We start from the raw sequence: 22,496 nt of genomic DNA, 5'->3' as shown, positions 1-22,496 counted from the left end.
TGACCTTCTAACTTAAATGGAATCCACCTGCACTGAAACATAATTAGTGGCACCGAGTGTTCATTTGCAAATGAGAGGGAATTTTTATTCTGTTTGTCAACAGCCTGGAGCATCACTGTGTTGGATAAGCAGCATATACATTTAAATATTGATTTATTTAAAATTATTTCCTTAGCATCCTGACCAGACCAGAACCTTTGGGTGTTGGTGCCCATCGACCAGCGGATGGAGGTAGAAAAATCAAATAGTTCCATGTGATCTGCCCTTTAAAGGCACTGTACAGGCACAGATGTTCAGTATTTTAATGTTTGCAGCAGCTGATGATAATTCATTCTGCAGGTCCTTGGCTTTAAGCCTGGTAGGCTCCTGAATCATTTCTCCATAATCCAGTTCTATTGAGTATGGGGAGTGCTTCTCCAGAAAGACTTTGATCCTGTCTCAGAAGGAGGGCCTGCTCTTTCTGGACACTCACTGAGGGGATAACTCCTTCCTCCCACCTCTCCCAGGTGGAGGGTTTACTACACAAGAAACAATCTCTCACACAACCGGTTGTCAGCTTCAAGTATCAAGGTTCTTTATTTTTCATTCAGCAATTAAAAGCAGAAGCAAGCAGAGTGCAGGTATTAAAACAAAGAAAAGAGAAAATTAAAATTGGGAGCTGTGGGAAGGCTTAGCTTCCTAAACATCCATTCACTTCCACCAGCCTAGATCCGGGGCCCTCTTTTATAGGTATATTGATCTCTCTCTAGCCCATCTCCTCTCCCTATGCTCCTTTCTGTCACGTAGACCAGCTGTGCCATTTCCCGATTTTTCTTGTGCTCAAATAGCAGCATCCTGTTTTCCATTGTTCTGAGTTTCCTTTGTTTCTTTAGTAATATAAAGCAAGCTAAGATATCCTGTAAAAGAATGTACATTTCTATCCTGGATTGGTTATTCAGTATGATTAGTTCTTATTTATATATCGGAGTCCCTACACAGAAGAGCTTATAGATCAATCACTAGTACTGCTCAGGGTGTGCCATCTCATTGTGTCTACCAGCAACTGCTATGTAGATTGCATATGTTGACTGAGAGATTTTATTCTCATCTTGCCTCTAGAAACTAATTGTGTGGCACTCAGGGTCTGCGCTGCATCTCCTATCTGGTTGTTCTTATTTATTAGTCTGGCCTATCCTTTCTGACAATTCATGTCGCATGGGAAAACTCACAGCTGTCTGATTCCTTCTCATCCCTTCTCTCTCATCCCGTGGCCACCTTCTCACGCTGCAACTAATGGATTTGTTTTCAGTAAAAGGAGGCAAAGGAGACGGCAACACTAGATACAGGGAAGGCAGAGTATGATGTTCACCTAAAGCAGCTGCCTTAGCAGCATTGATTGGCAAAAGAATTTCCCCAAGATACATCAGTATGTGCTTTAGAATAGCCCTCACATTTAAGAATAGCTATTTCCATGGCGTCCCACAGATCAATCCAGACTTGTGGGTTGTGTCCCTCTACCAGCAGGTGGAGATAGAGAGAACCTCTGAGGTTTGCTATATGTGGACCTGTGCAGCAAGCTGAACCTCAGTATTCTCTCTATCTAGCAGATGGGACAACTCTTTGCAGCTCTGGTTTGATCTGGCTACTGGTGTCCTTTGGGCTTAGTTTAGCACAGACAGGGGTTGAGTGGCTGTTTGCAGCTTGTGGTGTACACCTGGTGGTGCCAGATGCCTCCCAGTCTCCCCCTACCTTTCCTCTGTCACCCGGGGACTAAAAAAAAAAAAAAAAAAGGTAAAAGACTTTGTTTTTGTTTAATCATACGGAGGAACTAGACGTTCTGCCAGTCAGTTTTGGGACAGGCGTTTGGGGAGCATGTCAGTGCCGTCTGAGGCGGCTAAGCGCTGCTCCCAGTGTGGGGGCTAGAAGCAGCATCGGGGGAGTGTGAGTCCTGCTGCTGTCAGCCCGCAGCGGGTGTTCAGCGCGATGAGGGTTCCCCTCAGGTGTCCGGTGAGTCGGAAGCACAGGAGATAGTTTTGGTGGTTTCCTCGTGGCAGTTACTGCAGCGCGTGTTGGCAGGTGTCATTTTTTCCTCTCAGGCGCGACCTGCTCCGCACGTGGCGGTTGATAGACAAGAGGCGCAGCGCGCTTCTGTGGCACAGGCTTCGATGGAGGGAAGCGATGTACAGGGAGCAGGGGAGTCCCTTGCAGTTCCTTTTTCCCCAGAATTTGTTTTATTAATGCACAATGCTTTTTTTTTTTTAAGAAATCAGGAGCTTCTGTTTAGGCAGCCCCGTCTCTTTCTCAGCAAACTTCAGTTGCTGCAGCCTCTCAGTATTTCCTGCCAAAACATCCCCGGGTGGAGATTTTGGATCCCGAGGAGCTATCTGACACAGATGGCCCAGTTTTGTCTCCGGGCTCTCCCTCAGAATCTTTGGATTTGGCAGATGAGGTCACCCTGCCCTCTGAGGAGGGGGATGATCCGACGGTTGCCCGCCTTTTTCGCAGGGAAGAGTTTCCCTCCCTGATTATTAGGGTTTTTGAGGTTTTGGCCATTCCCCCCTGAATCGTCAGGGGGAACAGGTCCATTGCCCTCTATTATGTCTGGCACCAAATGCCCATCTCGTTCTTTTGATTTGCATAAGGCCATGAAGATCCTTATTTCGGCGCAGTGGGATATGCCAGACAGTGGGCTTAAGGTTGCTTAGAGCTATGTCGCGTTTTTATGCGCTACCTGCTCCTGACTTAGACTTGCTGAAGGGCCCTACGATGGATTCTTTAATCACAGCGGTCACTAAGAAAACCACTCTCCCTGTGTAGGGTGGCACGGCTCTCAAGGACCCTCAAGATCGTAAGTTGGAGACTTTCTTGAAGCTGTCCTTTGAAGTAGCAGCCCTTTCCCTGCAGGCCTTAGTTTGTGGCTCCTATGCGGCGCAAGCATGCTTATTGTGGGTACAGAAAGCCTCTCCGTAAGATATTGTGGCTGTTTTGCTGGCCTTGGAGTCTGGTTTAGCCTTCCTTGCAGATCTTCTTTATGATCTTTTGAGGGCTTCGGCGAAGGAGGTTTCCCTAGCCGTCACTGTGCGTCGCTGGCTGTGGTTGCGGCATTGGGCTGCAGACGTGGCCTCTAAGTCACGTTTAGCAAGTCTTCCTTTTAGGGGAAAGCTTTTGTTTGGGACAGACTTAGAACAGATTGTGAAGGACCTCGGTGACTCTAAGGGCCAGCGCTTCCTGGAGGACAGGTCCAAGTTTGTACGACCGGCGGGACCTAGACCTAAGTTTAGGGATACACGGCATTACCGTCCAGGTTCGGGGCCTCTTTTCAGAGAGCAAGGTCTTCTCAGAGGCCTCAGCCCTTTCGAGGTGACAGGCAGGCCTTCCTTTCCGGTAACAGAAATCAGCCTGCAGCCAGGTCCGCCCAATGATGGGGCCCTGGTCCATATCCAGCCGGTTATTAGGGGCAGACTGTTCCTATTCCTGGTGGAGTGGACCAGGGTAACATCCGACAAATGGGTCTTGGAGGTTATCAGAGATGTCTACAAGTTAGAATTGCCTCGTCGAATAGAAGACTCTTTTCTGGAATCTCCTTGCAAATGTCCAGCCAAGGTGCGGGCCGTTTGACACACCCTCCTCAACTTACAACAGCTGAGTGCCGTCCAGCCTGTACCCCCAGCAGAAAGAGGGTGCGGTCGGTACTCCATTTATTTTGTGGTGCCGAAAAAGGGCGGTTCTTAGCGCCCCGTCTTAGATCTCAAGTGCGTCAACAGGTCCTTACGGGCTCGGCTTTTCTGCATGGAAACCCTCCAATCGGGGATCGCAGAGGTACAGCCGGGAGTTTTTGACCTCTCTCGATCTTAAAGAGGCCTATTTACAGATACTAATCTGGCCTCCCCGCAGGCGCTTTCTTCGCTTTGCAGTGTTCGGTCATCATTTTCAATTCATAGCGATGCCCTTCGGCCTAGCCACAGCGCCTCGGACCTTTTCCAAGGTCCTGGTAGTAGTGGCGGCCTATGTCAGGAAGGAAGGGATTCAGGTCCATCCCTATCTAGACGACTGGCTTGTGTGGGCGTCTTTCGTGGAGAGTCAGGGGGCAACCGACAAAGTGGTTGGGTTGCTTCAGTCGCTTGGTTGGGTGATAAACTTCCCAAAGTGCAGCCTAACACCCTCCCAAATGCTGGAATACTTGGGGGTATGCTTCGTTACCTGAACAGGGATAGTTTCTCTTCCTTTAGCTCGAGCACAGCAGTTACAGGCTCAGTTACGAGCGCTGTTTCAAAGTCTGAACCCGCGGACTTGGAACTTTGTACAAGTTCTAAGTTCCATGGCCTCCACCTTGAACATGGTAAAGTGGGCCAGAGCTCACTTGCGCCCCCTCCAGTGGCACCTTCTGAGCCGTTGGTCTCCGCTCTTGGAGGATTACGAGGTTCGGGTGCCATGTTTAGCCCGTCTTCACGCAATCATGCACTGGTGGTTCATTCAAAAGAATCGGGAGTCAGGCATTCCTCTGGCAACCCTGGACTGGAAGATACACTGTCTGGCTGTGGGGCTCATTGCCTCCAACAGATGGCCCAGGGCGTTTGGACTTCGACGGAGGTGTCATGGTCCATCAACCACTTGGAGTTAAAGGCGATTCATCTGGCCCTTTCGGAGTTTGTCTCTTCTCTGCGGTGGCCAAGTTCGAGTTCTTTCGGACAATGCGATGGCGGTCGCCTACGTAAACCGTCAGGGGGGCACCAAGAGTGCACCCCTAGCGTGCGAGGCGGCACTGATCTGACTCATCTCTCTTTCTTGGCAGCAGCTCATATAGTGGGGGGTCACAGAATGTGCAAGCGGGCATTCTCAGTCACCACCAGTTGGAGCCGGGGGAGTGGACGTTCTCCCCTCTGGCCTTCGATCAGATAACTGGCTGTTGGGGAATGCCAGAGATGGACTTAATAGCCACCACATTCAATGCGAAGGTTCCCTGTTTCTTCAGCAGGGGATGAGAGCTGGGCTCAGAAGGCATCGATGCCCTTCTTCAACTTTGGCCCAGGGGCTTGCTCTATGCCTTTCCCCCATGGCCAATGGTGGGCAGGTTACTGACTCGCATTGCCAGTCGTCCCGGCCGAGTGATCCTAGTAGCCCCGGATTGGCCCAGAAGACCCTGGTACGCAGATGTGATCAGGCTTCTGTTTGATCGTCCTTTTCTGCTACCGGCGCATGGTTCATTGTGTGCTCATTCTAGTTGTGCTTTGATGACTTTATGGGCGGAGTCAATAGTTTTCTTTCTAGATGAGATCTGTAGAGTGGCCACTTGGTTGTCTCTCCATATTTTTTCTAAGCGTTAGCTCGTTTGTGCGAATAGAAGCCTGCATGTGTCCTCTGCTTTGGTATGAGACATACTGACTCTCTGAGGAGCTATCCTTCCTATTCCACTGGGTGAAAGTCAGTGATCTCTTCCACCTGCTGGTAAATGGACACAACCCACAAGTCTCTGGATTCATCTGCTGCGATTAAAGAAAGAAAGAAAATTATCAGGTAAGGCATAATTTTTCCTTCTGTAGGCCAATGCGGTCGAAGCAATGACACGAGGGGAAGGGATTTTATTCCAGATACTTTCCTTGTGCCCAAAAAGATGGGGAGGATTTCATCCTATCCTAGACCTAAGGGCCTTGAACATTTCCTTGTCAAAGAAAAATTCAGGATGATTTCCCTGGGCACCCTACTTCCCATGATTCAGGAAAAAGATTGGCTGTGCTCTCTGGACTTAATGGATGCCTATTTTGATATTTCCCAGTCACAGGAAGTTTATCAGATTCTGAACCGAGAAACACCACTACCAGTATGGCTTTCTGCCATATGTCCTTGCATCAGCTTCCAGGGTATTCACCAAGTGTCTAGCAGTAGTGTAAGTGATTTTGCACAGACTGGGAGTATTTATTTCCCTATCTGGATGATTGAATGATCAAGAGCACATCTAGAGGGTTATGTCAAGGCTCATAATGTCAGAGCCATGGCAATGTCGGTAGTCCACTTGAGGTCAGCCTCCATAGACAAGATTTGCAAAGCTGTAACGTGGTCTACTGTCCGCACATTCACATCTTACTTCCTTGAGCAGGATACCCAGCGGTTTAGTCAGGCAGTTCTGAAGAATTTGTTCGGTGTCTAGATTCCAACTCCACCCCCTCTAGGCCCAGTTTTCTTCAGTTCCAGGCGGCACCTTCACAACTAGTATGTAAATAGTTTCAGGTTATTTTTTTTAAATTATTTATTTATTGAATTTTAATTTTTACAAACAAAAGATTGTTAGGCAATACAGAGGAATTAGTATATAAGAAAAAAATTACAAGTTATAACATTTTAACTCTTCCTTAGACCACAAAAAGACAGTCTGGGGGAGTGGTTTAGTAAACATGAGGAGATTAAAGAAAAGGAAAATCAGAATATTAAAGTCCAAATTGGCCTAGTCCTGTTCTTTTTTTTTTTTCCATTATCATTCCATTATAGCTGCTTCAGATGTTTCAATCGGTCGGCTAGTTGGGTTTTTTGAGTCCAGAAAAATCCGTAGTTGATTTGGTTCAAAGAATACGTATTTAATCCCCAGCATACGAATCAGGCATTTACAAGGGTAAACTAATGTAAAAGTTGCTCCTATAGCTCTTCTTTTCTTAAGGTCAAAAAGTGTTTCCTTCTCTGTTGTGTTGTTTTAGTCACATCAGGGTATATCTAAATTTTTTGACCACAGAATAAAGCTGAGGAATATTTGAAGTACTAGTAAATAAGGCCCATTTCTGACACAAATGAAACAGGCGCTAGCAAGGTTTTCCTCAGAGTGTGTATGTTTCAGAGAGTGTGTGAGAGAGAGAGAGAGTGAATGTGCGAGTGTCTGTGTGTGACACAGAGAGAGTGCGTCTGGGTGCGAGTGTGTCTGTGAGAGAGAGAGAGTGTGTGTTTGAATGAGAGTGTGTGCGAGTGCATATGTGAGACACAGTGAGTGTGTGAGAGAGTGTGTTTGACAGATACACTGTGTGTGAGAGAGAGAGTGTGTGTGAGAGACAGAGTGTGAGAGAGTGACTGTGACACATAGAGAGTGAATGTGATACTGTGTGAGAGTGAGAGAGAGAAAGACACTGACTGTGAGCTAGAGAGTGTGTGTGTGACAGAGATACCTCCCCCCTCCATCTGTGGCGTGGGGACCCCCTCCCCTCTGGTCTCAGGATCCCGTCGCCCCCTGTCAGGTCTCAGGACCCCCTCCCCCCTCTGCGTTCCCCTCCCCTCCTGTCTCAGGAGCCCCTGCCCCTCCCCCCTCTGCCTGGTTGGCAGCACCTTGCGAGTGTGTGTGTGTGAGAGAGAGTGTGTTTGATTGTCTTCTGTCCCCTCCAGCCACCCAGCGATTCTCCTGTCTCCCCTGCCCCCCTCCAGCCACCCAGGGATTCTCCTGTCTGCACTGCCCCCCCTCGAGCCATCCACCGATTCTCCTCTGTCCCCTGGCCCCCCTTCAGCCACCCAGCAATTATGCTCTCTCCCCTGCCCCCCCTTCTGCCACCCAGCGATTCTCCTCTCTCCGCTGCCCCCCTTCGAGCCACCCAGCGATTCTCCTCTCTCCGCTGCCCCCCTTCGAGCCACCCAGCGATTCTCCTCTGCTCCCCCCCCCAACCACCCAGCGATTATGCTCTGTCCCCTGCCCCCCCCCCCCTACAGCCATCCTGCGATTCTCCTCTGTCCCCTGCCTCCCCCTCCAGCCACCCAGCGATGGCCGTCTGTAGCCTGGCCGTCTGCATCCTTCAATTTTGTTCCCTCAGTCCTCCCGCTTTCTGCTTACCTGGCCTCGACGTCATAATGTATTGTCCGTCTCCAGCCTTCGATTTTGTTCCCTCACCAGTCCTGCCTTCAGATTCCCCGCCCTCGACACCATGACGTTTTGACGCGAGGGCAGTGCCCGCCCTCGACGTCATCTCGTTTTGACGTGAGGGCGGGGCATAGAGAGATGTGACACCGTTACGAACCCTTCAATGAAGCCACGGAGTCAGCTTCAGAACATTGGAGGTGCGTTTTATTATAGTAGATAACTTCATTATCATATTTAAGTCTTGCTCAAAGACAAAAGATACTATCAATGTACCTGAATCTTCTAAGAATGCTGTTAAATTTTGTATGTCAGGTTCATTTCTTTGTGATGACGGTATATTTGTTACATGGAGGAATATCTGGTGGAGATAATTTCAATATTTCTTGTAGATATTTTTTGAAGAAATCGTAAGGTGTCAATCCTTGTGATTTTAGAAAATTCAATAGTCTTATTTGTTCTATTTTGCGGCATGTCAGGACTTTATCCTTGACTAAGACTTCCACTGTAGATTTCACACTGTTAATATCTTCTTTTACCTGAAGAATTTGGTTTGTAGATTCAGTCTTAACCTTATCTGGAGATTCAGATATTGTTGTGAGTTTACTCACTATTGTCGACATTTCTCTGGTTGATTTAGCCACTTCAACGGTTAAATTCTGGACCGCTTTCCAAATAGCCGCCATTGTAACCTCCTGGGGAGTCTCTTGCTCCAGGTTGTTTTTCTCTACGTGACCAGGGAGGAAACTGCCGAATAGGTTTATACTGTCAACATCTTCGGTTCCAGATAGGCCTACTGACTGTACCCTGGATCTCGCAGGACAAGGAGGTGGGTTCAGCTCCGGCGGCGATAGGGTGGTATCCGGCCCCAAGAATGGCGACGCTCCGCCGTCAGTGAATGCGGGGCTTGCTACGCCAGTTAAGAAAGAGCTTCTCACAAAGCGGTCGAGCGTTTGCTGGAGATGACGTTAGGGACATCGGCGGCTGGCCCTTCGTCGTTACCTTCCTGTTTGTTTGGGGCATCTCAAAGAAAAAGTTCGAGGAATTGCCAGCAAACAACTGAGTCGCTCATGCAGCAAGCTAGGACGCCATCTTACCACACACCCCCACACTGGTCTCTCTGTTTTTCAGGTTAATTGACTTTGAGGCCCCGATGTTTCGAGTCCCTATTGTCCTACTGTTGTTGTTTTCTGTGAGCCTGGTATCTAGGGATTCCCAGATGTGAGAATATGGACTGCCTGTTTGTCCTTGGAAAAAGCAAAGTTACTCACCTGTAGCAGATATTCTCTGAGGACAGCAGGCCAAGTATTCTCACATACCCTCCCACCTCCCCATGGAGTTGTATTCTTTAGCTATTTTACATGACTGAGGAACCTGCTCTCGCTCTTCGGGAAGGAAGGCACCAGCACATATGCAGTAGGACGCTGCTAGAAATTTCTACAATCATCTCGCTAATCAATCTTCGCATTGAGCTCCGATGACATCACCCAGATGTGAGAATACTTGGACTGCTCTCCTTGGAGAATACTGGCTACTGGGGATCTGTGCCAAACTTACATGCCATGGTGTAAATCCTCGCGCCCAAATATGGGCACAGAAATTGGCTCTAAGCACTATTCAAGAAATGGCGTGCAACTCGGAGCACTGTTTATAGATTAGCACTGTGCGCAGAGTTCGGTGCCATTTTTCAGTACCATATACTGAATCTAAGTGTGCTTCGTCTTGGTGCTTAATTTTCGGTACCCTTTATAGAATTGCAGCCTATTTTCATATATGACTTCCTATTATGCCGTAGCAAGCAGGCAGTAAACCATAGCACTTGAATGCTTATGCGCATTAGAAGATGCAAATAAAGATATTATGTTCTTTGCAAAAATGATCATATTTAGTGAACTATGCGCTAATTAGTGCATATTATGGACAAAAATGTATCACCTAATAAGCTGTATTGCTTATTAGGTGTTTCACTGATATTATGTTAATATTGTATTATATCTATGTTATTGAATGTTCTTCCATTCTATGGTATTGTTTGTATTGTATTGACATTTATCATATTTCTGTTATATGATTGTTCTGCAGTGCTGTTAAATGTGTATATTTTTGATACTGTTTCTTGTTAGTCCTATTATTAGGTTTAAATTTCTCTTTTCCAATTTCAGCTCATTTATTGTATTTATATTTGGTCATTTTCAAAATTGTGAATTTTATGTTAAACTGCACCTGATACCGCCTTGGGTGAATCCTTTCATAAGGGTGGTTAATAAATAAAAATAAATTAGGCCTTCATTACACATACTATAAAAGCCACCTGCTGACCCAAGTCAGTTTTAGGTGTGAAAAGGAAAAGTTTTCACTGCTACAGTAGGAAATGCTACAGCAGGCAAAGGGAAGACTTGAGAGAAGAAGAGGGGGAGAAATACAGCAGGGATAAAGAGAGGAAGATGGGAGAGAGTGAGAACAGCAAGGCAGCCATGTCTCCAGATTTTCTGGCCTAGGATAACTCACTGCTAGCAACAGTGTACCCCATCTCCCTGCCAAATGCAATCTTGGCGTTTGCCCTTTTCATTGACCCTTTCTAATTCCTCAGATTGGATAAAAGGAAGGAGTCAAGGGTTGTACCTTGGATGGAAGGGGCTTAGGTGGATGGAGAGAGTTAACAGGAGATGGCGTGAGGACTGGAGTACAGTAGTGGAAATTTCTTAAAGACCTGAGGAGATTGGAAGAGAGATGACAAAACGAAAGAGAGAAGCAGCAGCCTGCCCTGTCTTTTATACAACTTTCACATCTCCTATTCTTCCTCAGTCATGTCTGAGAGAAGAGGTGATGTATAAGAAACTGTTCTTCCCCCTAACATTCAAACCCACCAACTAATAACAAGTATACAGGGGGTTCCTCCCCCCACCCCCCCAAACATACACAACTATTGAGAAAACATATAGCAGTGCTGTTGCAAGTGTTAAACACAGCATAAAAGGCAAGAGTTAAGGTAGCTTTATTATTCAGTAGCTGATAGTCTTCAGGAGTAGGAGGCCACTGATAAGACCACCCATAGAAGCTATGGCAGTGGATTAGGGACCAAAGAGCTGATATGCTGATAAGGGCTATTCATGAAAAGACATGGATAGGTGGCCATTAGACTTTGTGGGTAATGAGAGAATAAGTTATCAAAGATGTTTGCAGGTTGTTGCATAATACTGGTGCCACTCTGCATTAGGAATGCCTGTTGTGCTTAGCTGGGCCAGCTCAAGAAAAAGTGGCATCCTGATCCAACTAGCTTTGATGGCCTCCCCCTCTTTTACATCTGTTCCAGCGCCCCCTCGTCCCCCAGGTTTGGTATCTGTCCTCTCCCCCAGGTCCACTTTATTTCCCTCTCGTCTGTTCCTCTTCCTGCGTCTCCCTCCCTCCCTCCCCTGTGGTCCTGTAAAGTCTACGTCATTTGCCAGCTGTAGCAGCAGCATGACAGGCTGTCTTCGGCCAGCCCCTTTGTTTTCCCTCTGTCACGTTCCGCCCACAGGAAATTGCATCAGAGGAGGGAAGAACACGACAGAGGGAAAACCCATGGGCTGGCTGAAGGCAGCCTGTCATGCTGCTGCTGCTGCTGCTTCTGGTAACTGACATAGAATTTGCAGGACTAGGAGAGAGGAGAGGGAGCACTGCTGGACCCACAGGGAGAGGAAGAAAAGGCTTAACCTGCAGATCAGGTGAGGTCAGAAGCTGGGTATTTTGGCACCCTTATTTGCCAGCGCCCTAGGCCAGAGACTCACCTGGTCCAATGGTTAAGCCGACCCTGATGCTTAGAGAGGAAACTATGATACCACAGAGTAATTTTCATGAATTTTTGCCTGTGACGGAGCAGAAGTCAGTAAAGAGGCTGTAGCAAGCTGTTGATCATAAGGGTGCTTTCCTGCTACTACAGGACCAGTTAACAGGCAGTGGTCCATCACAGTGGCATGTATTGGTCAGCATTTAGAAGGAACAGTAAATTAATAGTTTTGCTAAGTTGTAAATCTAAGAAGATATGCTGTGAATATAGAAAATTCCTATTTATTTATTTGGTTCACTTGTATCCCACATTTTCCCAGCTTGTGCGGGCTCAATGTGGCTAAGTTAAATGTGCTTGCTTGGGTTTATGGGTATAATATAGTACTTGTCTAGGCAAGGTAATTTCTTGATATGCTTTTGTTTCTACAGATTACCAGTCACAGAACTATTATCAGAACAATGACCTTTCAACGAATGTAAGTGAAGTACAAGGACTGGCAGATAAAGGAAACGATGGTGTACATCCTAAAACTACAGATCAGTTAACTTCAGAGGGTAATGTTCACTCTGGTGTCGTCTATGCAGCGACTGCAGAAGAACAAGAGAATGGTCCAATGCAAAATTCAGAGGTATTTGGAACTGTAGGTTTATTTAGTATTGACCAAAAAAAAAAAAGATTTCAACAAAACAACTCAGACTTGCAGTGTTCAAGCTGCGTCAGTATGCCATTACTTCTCACTTGAAATTATAGCCAATAATAGAAAGGTGATAAAGAAATAGAATACGATGGCACTTAAATGACCATAGGATCTGTCGAGTCTGCACATCTACACCATGATATCTTCAGATCATTTTATTCAAGAATAATGAATGGTATCAAATATCTCTAAATACATTTTGATCAAATACAAAGCATGTCTGAAGGGAAACAGCTAAACTAATTTAGATTTTTTCATTTAGATCAATTAATATCTATTAGAAACCCAGCTCTGCAGATCTGTTGTTGTTGATTGTGGCTAAAGTATTATTTGAAACAAAAATCAGGAGATAATAACAAAAAACCAAGCTCAATCACAATCAAAAATATACACACTTGGCAAAGTTTAAATTAGATTTGCTCAGAAAAATAATAAATGTGCCCAATTTATATATATATTGGGCACATTTATTATTTTTCTGACCAAATCTAATATATATATATATATATATCACTATATGGATGGACTAGCATATTTTTCAATCATCGGACTCAAGAGGATATCAACATGACTAATGTATAGTACAGCGACAATACTTATCTCTGTACGATGTCCATTTTCTTCTTGCCTCTTGATGCAGCTTCATTCATCTATGCAAATTCCACAATATTTGTGACAAAAGATTAATTTATGTTGTTGATGGGGTGGGGATTCATCCAAATTAACTGGGGACAGGTGGGGATGGGGCCCAGATTATGCCCCCCTGCACACCTCTAGTGTCAACTTGGTGGAACAGTGAGAACATTAAGGACTTTGATATTTTAAAAAAAAACATCTTAATCAGTACTTATTTGCTTTAGTATTTTACTTACTTGGTTAACATAAGGTGTTAATAATAAGAAAAATATATATATATATTTAATTATTTATTTTATTTATTTATTGTTTGGAATTTACTACTACTACTACTATTAAACATTTCTATAGTGCTACTAGACTTACGCAGCGCTGTACAAATTAACATGAAAAGACAGTCCCTGCTCAACAGAGCTTACAATCTAAATTGGACAGACGAACAGACAGCTAGGGGTGGGGAAATTGCAGTGGTAGGGGTGATAATTTACGAGATTGATCAAAAGGGGGGTTGGGGATGAGAAAGAAAACTATGAGGATGGTGAGGGGACAGTGGCAATATGATGGGGAGTGAGGAAGAAGATGCGGGGATAGGGTGGGGATTGATCCAAACTGACTGGGGGGGATGGGTGGGGATGGGGACCAGATTATAGGGAGTGGAATTTAATTTACCACCTTTTTATGGTTGCAATCAAAGCGGTTTTACATATTATATACCGGTACTTATTTTGTACCTGTGGCAATAGAGGGTTGAGTGACTTGTCCAGAGTCATAAGGAGCTGCAGTGGGAATTGAACCTTGTTCTCCTGGTTGTGAGGCTGCTACAGTAACTATAATAGTCTACTCCCCTTTCACACCTCTAGCCTCAACCTTGTTCTGTGGGAACCTCATACTACTACTACTACTTATCATTTCTATAGTGCTACTGTTTTGAATGTAACTGAGTCACTGTGGCTTTGCTGTCTGTGGCTTCTTTCCTGAGATCCCAAACCATTGAGTCAATAAAATGAATTGCAAAGTACTGACTTGACATACTCATTTGCCTTTTTTTTTTTTTTTTAAAGGAACTGGAAGGAACATCATTAGCAGAGAGTTTAAGAGCCACCGCAGAAGCTGCAGTGTCACAAACCGGATTTACGTATGACGAAAGCTCAGGATTATATTATGATTACAACACTGGCTTCTACTATGACTCGGTACAAGCTTTCTCTGATTTTCTTTTTTTCTAGGTAACATACAAAGTATTTTAGAAGTAACATCACATTTGCTTTTATAACTATCAACCAAGTTTTTTTAATTAAAAAAAAAAACATGTTTCTTACTACATTAAAATGTATTTTAATGGATATAGTTTCTTTAGTAGTATGTACCAAGAACTCCAGATCTCTTCTTTCTGATCCACCTGTTCTCTCTGATCCTTAGCCACTTGCTGAATTCTTCACAGCAGTAGTACACCTCTGTGAAAGTGGAGCTACCAACTTTGTGACACTGTAAGATATAGCAGCAAGTCCTTTTGTTTTGAAAACAAGAGAACTTTGCCTAGTAAAGGTGTATGATACCATGAAAGAGCAATGTTTACCCCGAGAGGCATGCTTCACATAAGAACATGAAAGTTATCTACTGGATGAGATCAAGGGCCCATCTAGCCCGGCATCCTGTTTCTAACCATAGGAGCCAGGTCTGTGGTTGCAATGGATGTTGGAGCACCCCTAATATTGAGCAAACTCTTTGACTATGTACAGGAAGAGGTCATTTCCATTAGGTTTAGCACCCCCATTCATTTTGAAAAGTTGGATCCTATGTTTCCAACAGTGGCCCGTATAAGTCACAAGTTCTTGGCAGGGTCCCAGAAAGTAGCAAGATCCATGCTACTTCCCAGGGCTAAGCAGTGGCTTTCCTCAGCTCTACCATAATAACAGTTTACTAAGTTGCGCTAGCGTTTTTAGCTCGCTAAAAATTAGGATGCGCTAACGCTACAGACACCCATATATTCCTATGGGTGTCTCTAGTGTTAGTGCGTGCTAAAAAAACAAGGCCCCAAGTTAAATAGCCAAAGAGAAACTTTCAATAGTATTAACGAAACATTTAATTATTTCATTTTTTAAAAAAATATTTACAATTTTTACCCCCCCCCCCCCCCTGTTTACTAAGCTGTGAGGTAATTCGACACAACCCATTCAAAGTCAGTAGGCTGTGTTGGCATTAGCACGAGGCATAGTAAATAGGTGTGGGGGGGGTTAGCTTTTTTAATTATATAAGGGAGGAAAAAAGACCTCAGCAGTTCAAGCACAGTAGATTTCAAAACTGCTCAGTGCACTTTATAATGACCTCGTTGCAGTCATTGGTCAAAATCCTCCTATGACTCCTCTTCAAAACAACAAATCTTCAATGTATATGACAGTTTCATGCCCAGTTCTAATTATAACATTAGTGTTGTAGTGACACTTTTGAAAACTAGCAGGAGATGAAAAGACAGCACAATTAGTTCGCTTGACCCGCTTAGTTTTTTCTTCCCTTATATAATTAAAAAAATTATAAAACTAAAAAATTGAGAGATTGAAGATTAGGTAATCACGGCTAAGATTTATGCAATCCATGATGTATATAGTAGCGCACTATATACATACTGGCAAGGGATGGGGGGATGGGAAGAGGGGGATATGTTCTGAGTGAAAATTGGTTGTACATATCATTGTTAGTTGTTGTGGAAAAATGTTTGACTATTTGCAATTTTGTATTTTGAAAAGGTTGTTGATAACTGAATAAAAAATATTTAAACATAATACTATTGAAAGTTTCTCTCGGGCTGAGCCCACTATCAAGCCTTTTTTAAACCCAGCTACATTAACTGCTTTTAGCACTTGCTCTAGAATGAGTTTAAGTAGAGAATGATGATGTTTATAAATCACAAACAACAAGTAACTATAATAACACCCCCCTGCCACCCCTAGCCTTCCAACCCCAACAGTATCTTACTTCTACTACCCCAAGGAACCCTAATCCACCCAGGGGTACAAAATACAACCCAGTCTGTATGCCCTAGTGGGGGAGAAATAAGCCCTAGGAAGCACTGTTATGATTTTTTAATCTGTGGATGGATAATAATTCGTCAACAATCTCGGGATTCAGTCTAGTTCTCCTGTCTTCTACAGTCCTTCCCACAATAGAAAATGTCCTCGCAGAAGATGTGCTGGTAGCAGGAATGCACAAGAGCCCCCGTGCAAGTTTTGCCAGTTTTGGCCAGCACTTTTGCATGTTTTTCCAAAAAATCAAAATGTCTGCATTAGAGAATACTACTACTACTACTACTACTTAACATTTCTAGAGCGCTACTAGGGTTATGCAGCACTGTACAGTTTAACAAAAGGATGGTCCCTGCTCAAAAGAGCTTACAATCTAAAAGGCGAAGTGTCAAGTGGGGGCAGTCTAGATTTCCTGAATAGAGGTATGGTGGTTAGGTGCCGAAGGCGACATTGAAGAGGTGGGCTTTGAGCAAGGCTTTGAAGATGGGCAGGGAGGGGGCCTGGCATATGGGCTCAAGGAGTTTATTCCAGGTATGGAGTGAGGCGAGGCAGAAAGGGTGGAGCCTGGAGTTGGCGGTGGTGGAGAAGGGTACTGAAAGGAGGGCTTTGTCTTGAGAGCGGATGTTACAGGTAGGAACGTAAGGGGAGATGAGGGTAGAGAGGTAGGGAGGAGCTGCAGATCGAGTGCATTTGTAGGTTAATAGGAGAAGCTTGAACTGTATGCGGTACCTGATCGGAAGCCAGTGAAGTGACTTGAGGAGAGGAGTGATAATGAGTATATCGGTCCAGGCGGAAGATAAGACATGCAGCAGAGTTCTGAATGGACTGAAGGGGGGGGATAGATGGCAAAGTGGAAGGCCAGTGAGGAGTAGGTTGCAGTAGTCAAGGCGAGAGGTAATGAGACAAAGTTTGTCCCCATCTCCATAGACTCTGTCTCTGTCCCCATCCCCAAAGGCTCTATCCCCGTGAGCTCTGTTCCTGTCCCCGTGTCATTCTGTATTTCAGAGCTTTAATTATATGTTGAGTGAAAAAGTATTTTCTCCTTTTAGTTTTAAATGTGCTACTTTAGGAGATACTCAAAGAAATTACAGTCTCTGTACTTTTTAATAGAGTAAACCATTGATTCTCATTTGCCTGTTCCACTCCATTGGATTTTATAGACCTCTATCTTATCTCCTCTCAGCCATCTCTTCTCCAAGCAGAAGAGCTCTAACCTCTTCATCCTTTCCTCATATTTGAGTCGTTCCATCCCCTTAATGATTTTGGTCACCCTTCTCTGCACCATTTCCAGGTCTATTATATCCTTTCTGACTTACAGTGATGAAAATTGCATACAATACTCAAGGTGCAGTTTCACCATGGAGCAATACAGAGGCATTATGATTTTTGTTCTATTCAAATCAGAAGTGTTGAAGTTTATACAGTACATTTTAAGTTGGTTGGAGTGCTTCAAGTAACCTTCTGCAGATTGGCATGAAACATTTAGTGCATTGTTTTGTTTTTCTTCATTCCAAAGGAAAGTAAACTGTATTATGACCCTAACACTGGAATTTATTATTACCTCGATGTTGAAAGTGGACGTTATCAGTTTCATTCGCGAGTGGATTTGCAGTCCTACCAGATGGATTGTTCAAGTACCTTGCTGGCCAAAGAGAAAAAGGGAAAGAGTAAAAAGCAAGATCTCTACATGACCACAACCAATGAGGAAACGGTAATTGTTTCACATGTTTTAAAAATATAGTTTACATTGCCTTTTTTAAATTGAAATATATTTTTCTAAAAATTTGTTGACAAGTGTTCAAAAGTATAAGAAAAACAAGATCATTAATTTTTTTCCAGAAATGATATTCCTCTGCTGTAGAATATGGTCACTGTTTCTTTTATGAATTTTTCTGCTGAAACCAAATCTGCTGCTAAATAATGAAATACTACAGGGGCAATTTTAACCAATCCTGATTTCAAAAGTATCTCTAAACATATTGACAATAGGCTCCGGTCATAGGTAAACTCAAAGATATTTGTTTCTGTTGTACAAAGTTTTATTCTAGTACATAATTTCTGTACACTTCTAAATTTTGCAGGAGAGGTGTATATAGTCTTGCTTTTTATTTGTTTATTTAGGCCCTTATTTTAGAAGCCATTTTTGTGATTTACACATGTATATTGCATATTCATGTGAAAGCCGATACTTACATGTGTAAGTCTGCTCTACCTGTAGATTACAAGGGGGTGTGGTTTTGATAGGGCTTGGGTGGGACCAAAATGGACACATGTATTCCCCATTTTACAAAGGAAATACTTGTGTAAGTCTTGATATTTCAGCATTGGGATTTACAACCACTCCTTTGCACGTATATGTTTTGCAAAACTGCTCCTTTGACAAACTTTTTACTGGAGGATTGAAGGGAATTATCCCCCTTAATCGTCTTTTTCTAATTCCTGCCTCTAAGCTGTTTATAACTATGGATTGTAACCTCTTTTGTTAATTAGTGGTACGTCCACATGTAGATTGGTAAATTGGCAGGCAACTCGTGCAAGTGCCGACATTGTATATGTATGTTTGTTACACATGGTCTAGATGGACCATGGGTCTGATCCAAAATGTCATCACTCTTGTTCAAAGACCCCCCCCCCCCCCCCCCAGACCACCAATGATACCAAGGTAGCCCTTTGGTGGGCAAGGGCTACCTTGTAGTATTTGTGGGGGGTGGATGGGCCTTGTGCAGGTGGGGGCTTAAAATAAAAACATAGAAATAGAGAAACAAAATGTAGGCAGATAGAGACCATGTGGCCTATCCAGTCTTCCCATTCATGCCATCTACATTCCCTATCACTCAGTCGAGGAGGGGGGGAGAGCCCGGAAGCCTGGGGGATCCTGATTGGCCAACATGGGAGCAAGCTGCGGCCCGATGCTTCCAGATGGTAAAATAACCGCAGCAAAATGCTGGGGTTATTTTACCATGAATTTTGGGCCCTAACTCGACTTGCATAACATACGTAACATACCAATTGCTTTATGTACTGCTACAATCTTCCAGTTGGGCAGTTAAATTAGGGGGTCCTTTTACCAAGCTGCAGGAAAAAGGGCCCTGCGCTAGCAGCGGGGAACGTTTTTCCCCGCACGCCAGGGCCATTTTCTCTGCAGCCGGTAAAAGCCTCCCCCCAAAAAATGGGCACGCAGTAAGATAATTCTTACTGTGTGGCCATGTGATGGGGAGCCCTTACCACCACACATTGAGGTGGCGATAAGAGCTCCTTTGCTAATCCCGCGGTAACCAGGCAGCATGCAACAATGCCTGATTACTACCGGATTATTGCAATGCAAGCCATTTTCGGGGGTTTTCTTTTCCCCCCGGAAATGCCGTGTGCTTGGTGCAGGACTACTGCCGGTGGCTGTGCTGAGCCGGTGGTAGTCCCGAAAGAGCGAGTGGTAAGCCCACGTTGGGCTTACTGCCGCTCTGTAAATGGGCCCCTAAAGAAAAGAAAACCAGAACATAATTCCAGGAATACACAATACTGTCAATTAGGGTAAATTACATTAAGTCAGCTAAAATGTATCACTGCAAGTTGCATTAAGGTATTTGCATAGCAATGAGAAGCAAAACATGCATTTGCATATTGGCATCTCATTACTACTTTACCCGCGGCGACTTAAATATCACTGTGATATTTGTAGTCAAGCAGCGTAAGTCCCAAATAACGCTACTTAAGTCCCTAATGCTGCTTAATCAATTCCCCCCTAAATACTCTATTCCTTGTCATCAAGCAGATGAAGCCATTACGTATGGGTTATGTCCATCAACCAGCAGGGGAGATAGAGAGCACTCAAACTTTCACAGTGCCCTCTTGGCCAGCTAGCTCCACTGCCTCTTCAGTATTCTCTATCTCCCTTAGCAGGGTGGCTGCAGCTTGTTCGAGCTCCAGAAAAATCTGCCGGGAGGTGGTTCCTGGCTTGCCAGTTGTTAACCGGGGTGTTGGAGGCTATAGCAGCTTCACTTTAAAGGCACATAGGTTAGCCCTTTCCCTGCCTTACCCATACCTCTGTGGATGTGGACATATTGCCTTGCTTTCCCTGTCCTTACCCACCAACAGTGGATGCAGGCATATAGGTTCGCCCTTTCCCTGCCTTTCCCACTCATCTGAGCCTCCGGAGTCTTCAATACCTCTGCTTTCCTCACAGCTTAAAAAAAAAAAAAAAAAAAAAGTTGCGTCGCGTTTTTAAACGCAGAGACGCTGGAACAGAGGTTTTTGACCTGATTTTCAGCAGGATCGTAGTTGTACACTAGATCCTTTGAGGTAAGAGTGTTTTCCAACTCCTCCGGGGTGGGCCCGTGATCGGGGCGATTTTGGCGCGAAACCGCCATTTTGGATTTTACCGCCGTTTTTCGGCGATGGCTGCAGACAATGTAAAGCGCTGTTCCACTTGTGGCAAGCACAAATCAGCAGCACGGCTCTGTAAATCGTGCTGTATTGGCGTAGGAGCCGGCCCGAGCATGGCGAGCGATGTTTTTTCCCACTCTGAGCTGGCAGCGGGCGCCATTTTGCTTACACCGCATGGCGCGGCCTCCGTGGACACGGAGAGACCTGAGCCGGGTGGGGCACCTCGAGATGAGGTTATTTCAGGAGTGGCTAGCACCGGACAGGATTTGGGTGCCCAGGGTGAGATTTTCTCCCCGGATTTTGTGCTTTTGCTGCATAAAGCATACATGATGAAAAGAGCCCTTCCTCAAGGGTCGCCTGAGGCTCCTCTGATTGCCCCCCCCCCCCCCCCCCCCCCCGATGGATTCTGGCCTGGGACTGCCCAGTGAGGCTTTTTTCCCCGGATGCTTGGCCTAAAGATAAGCGCAGAAGGGTTAATTCCCCTTCAGATTGTGGTGCACCTTTTCCCCCCCGTGGTCGGGGTGTGAGGATTCGGAGAACTCTGACAGACGTTCTTGGTCTGAGGAACCAGAGTCGGGTGCGGATTTACCACAGGATCTGGATGATCCCTCCGCGGTGAGGATTTTCCACCGTGATGAGCTGCCAGCGCTTATTTCAGATACCCTGCAGGCCCTCTCGATTGAAGATCCTGACAGTGGCATGGCCTCCTTGGGTAATCCCTGGATGGCTACTACCAAGAAAGCTGCTCGGGCCTTCCCTTTGCATGACTCCATCCTAGAGCTTGTTTCGGCTCAGTGGGCTGACCCCGAGGGACCTTTGAGAGTTTCCAGGGCTATGGGGCAGTTATACCCTCTGCTTGAGGGACATATGGCTCGTTTTCAAATGCCTACAGTGGATGCCCTAGTCACTGCGGTGATAAAGAGAACTACCCTCCCTGTTGAAGGAGGTGTTGCCCTGAAGGATGTTCAAGACCGTAGGCTGGAAACAGCGTTGAAACGGTCCCTTTGAAATTGCAGGTCTCACTGTTCGGGCGTCTGCATGCAGCTGTTATGCTGTGAGAGCCTGCCTAGCTTGGCTGCAACAGGCAGTGGCTCAGCCCGGAGATGGAGCGGAGCCCTTCTTGGATGTGGCTCCGCGGATGGAGGTGGCCTTGTCCTTTCTGGCTGATGCCCTTTATGACCTTGTCAGAGCTTCGGCTAAACAAATGGCAGTAGCAGTGGCGGCTCGCCGTCGTCTGTGGCTATGACACTGGGCAGCGGACATGGCCTCTAAGCAAAGGTTGGTGAAGTTGCCTTTTCAAGGACTTCTCCTATTTGGTGAGGAGTTAGAGAAAATTGTGAAAGGCCTGGGTGATCCAAAACCCCAGCGCTTGCCCGAAGATAGGCAGAGGCCTTCCTCTAAGGGCCAGGCGGTCCACTCCTCGTACAGACCTCGCTTCCGTGAAGCTAGAAGGTACCGCCTGGGGCGTTCTGCTGGGTTCACTTCACGTGCCCGTGGTCAGCAGAGGAACTCCTTTCGCTCGGACAAGCATTCCGCAGCCGGTGGCTCAAGACCAGGAGTTCAGGGGTGACCCTCTCAATGATGGTGCGCCGGCCCTCTCCTCGATGCCTGTCATCGGAGGACGGCTTTCCCTCTTTGTCGAGGAGTGGGCCAAGATTTCCTCAGATCAGTGGGTTCTGGACCTGATCAGAGATGGATACAGAATAGAATTCAACGCCCCAGTAAGAGATGTGTTTGTGGAGTCCCGATGCGGTTCTGCCGTCAAACGGGCGGCGGTGGAGGAGACTTTACAAGGTCTGATTCAGTTAGGGGCAGTGACCCCGGTGCCTCCCGCCGAGCAAGGCTGCGGCTGATACTCCATCTACTTTGTGGTACCGCGAAAAGGTGGGTCCTTTCGCCCTATTCTGGACTTAAAAGAAGTGAACAAGTCCCTGAGAGTGCGGCATTTCCACATGGAATCCCTGCGCTCCGTCATTGCGGCGGTTCAGCCAGGAGAGTTTCTCACGTCTCTAGACCTGAAAGAAGCTTACTTGCACATACCGATTTGGCTCCCGCACCAGAAGTTTCTGAGGCTTGCGGTGTTGGGAAAACATTTCCAGTTCAGGGCCTTGCCTTTTGGCCTCGCCACAGCTCCCCGAACCTTTTCGAAGGTAATGGTGGTAGTAGCTGCTTTTCTCAGGCGAGAAGGTATCAGGG

The 22,496-nt window shown here is 45.6% G+C and overlaps 1 protein-coding gene across 3 annotated transcripts in view; it reads left to right on the top strand.

Moving 5' to 3' along the window:
• AGGF1 (angiogenic factor with G-patch and FHA domains 1) overlaps window positions 1–22,496 on the top strand; it is a 126,289-nt gene that overhangs the window by 13,060 nt on the left and 90,733 nt on the right. For all 3 annotated transcript variants that reach the window (XM_030193254.1, XM_030193255.1, XM_030193253.1), the window contains exons 3-5: window positions 11,996–12,195; window positions 13,962–14,093; window positions 17,437–17,631. In XM_030193254.1, the coding sequence (XP_030049114.1) occupies window positions 11,996–12,195; window positions 13,962–14,093; window positions 17,437–17,631 (527 nt within the window). The remainder of the gene's footprint in view (window positions 1–11,995; window positions 12,196–13,961; window positions 14,094–17,436; window positions 17,632–22,496) is intronic.

Source organism: Microcaecilia unicolor, chromosome 2, assembly GCF_901765095.1.
Source record: "Microcaecilia unicolor chromosome 2, aMicUni1.1, whole genome shotgun sequence".
NCBI classification, from domain to species: Eukaryota; Metazoa; Chordata; class Amphibia; order Gymnophiona; family Siphonopidae; genus Microcaecilia; species Microcaecilia unicolor.
Note: the sequence above shows the minus strand (reverse complement) of the source record. Positions and strands in the feature narration are given on the sequence as shown.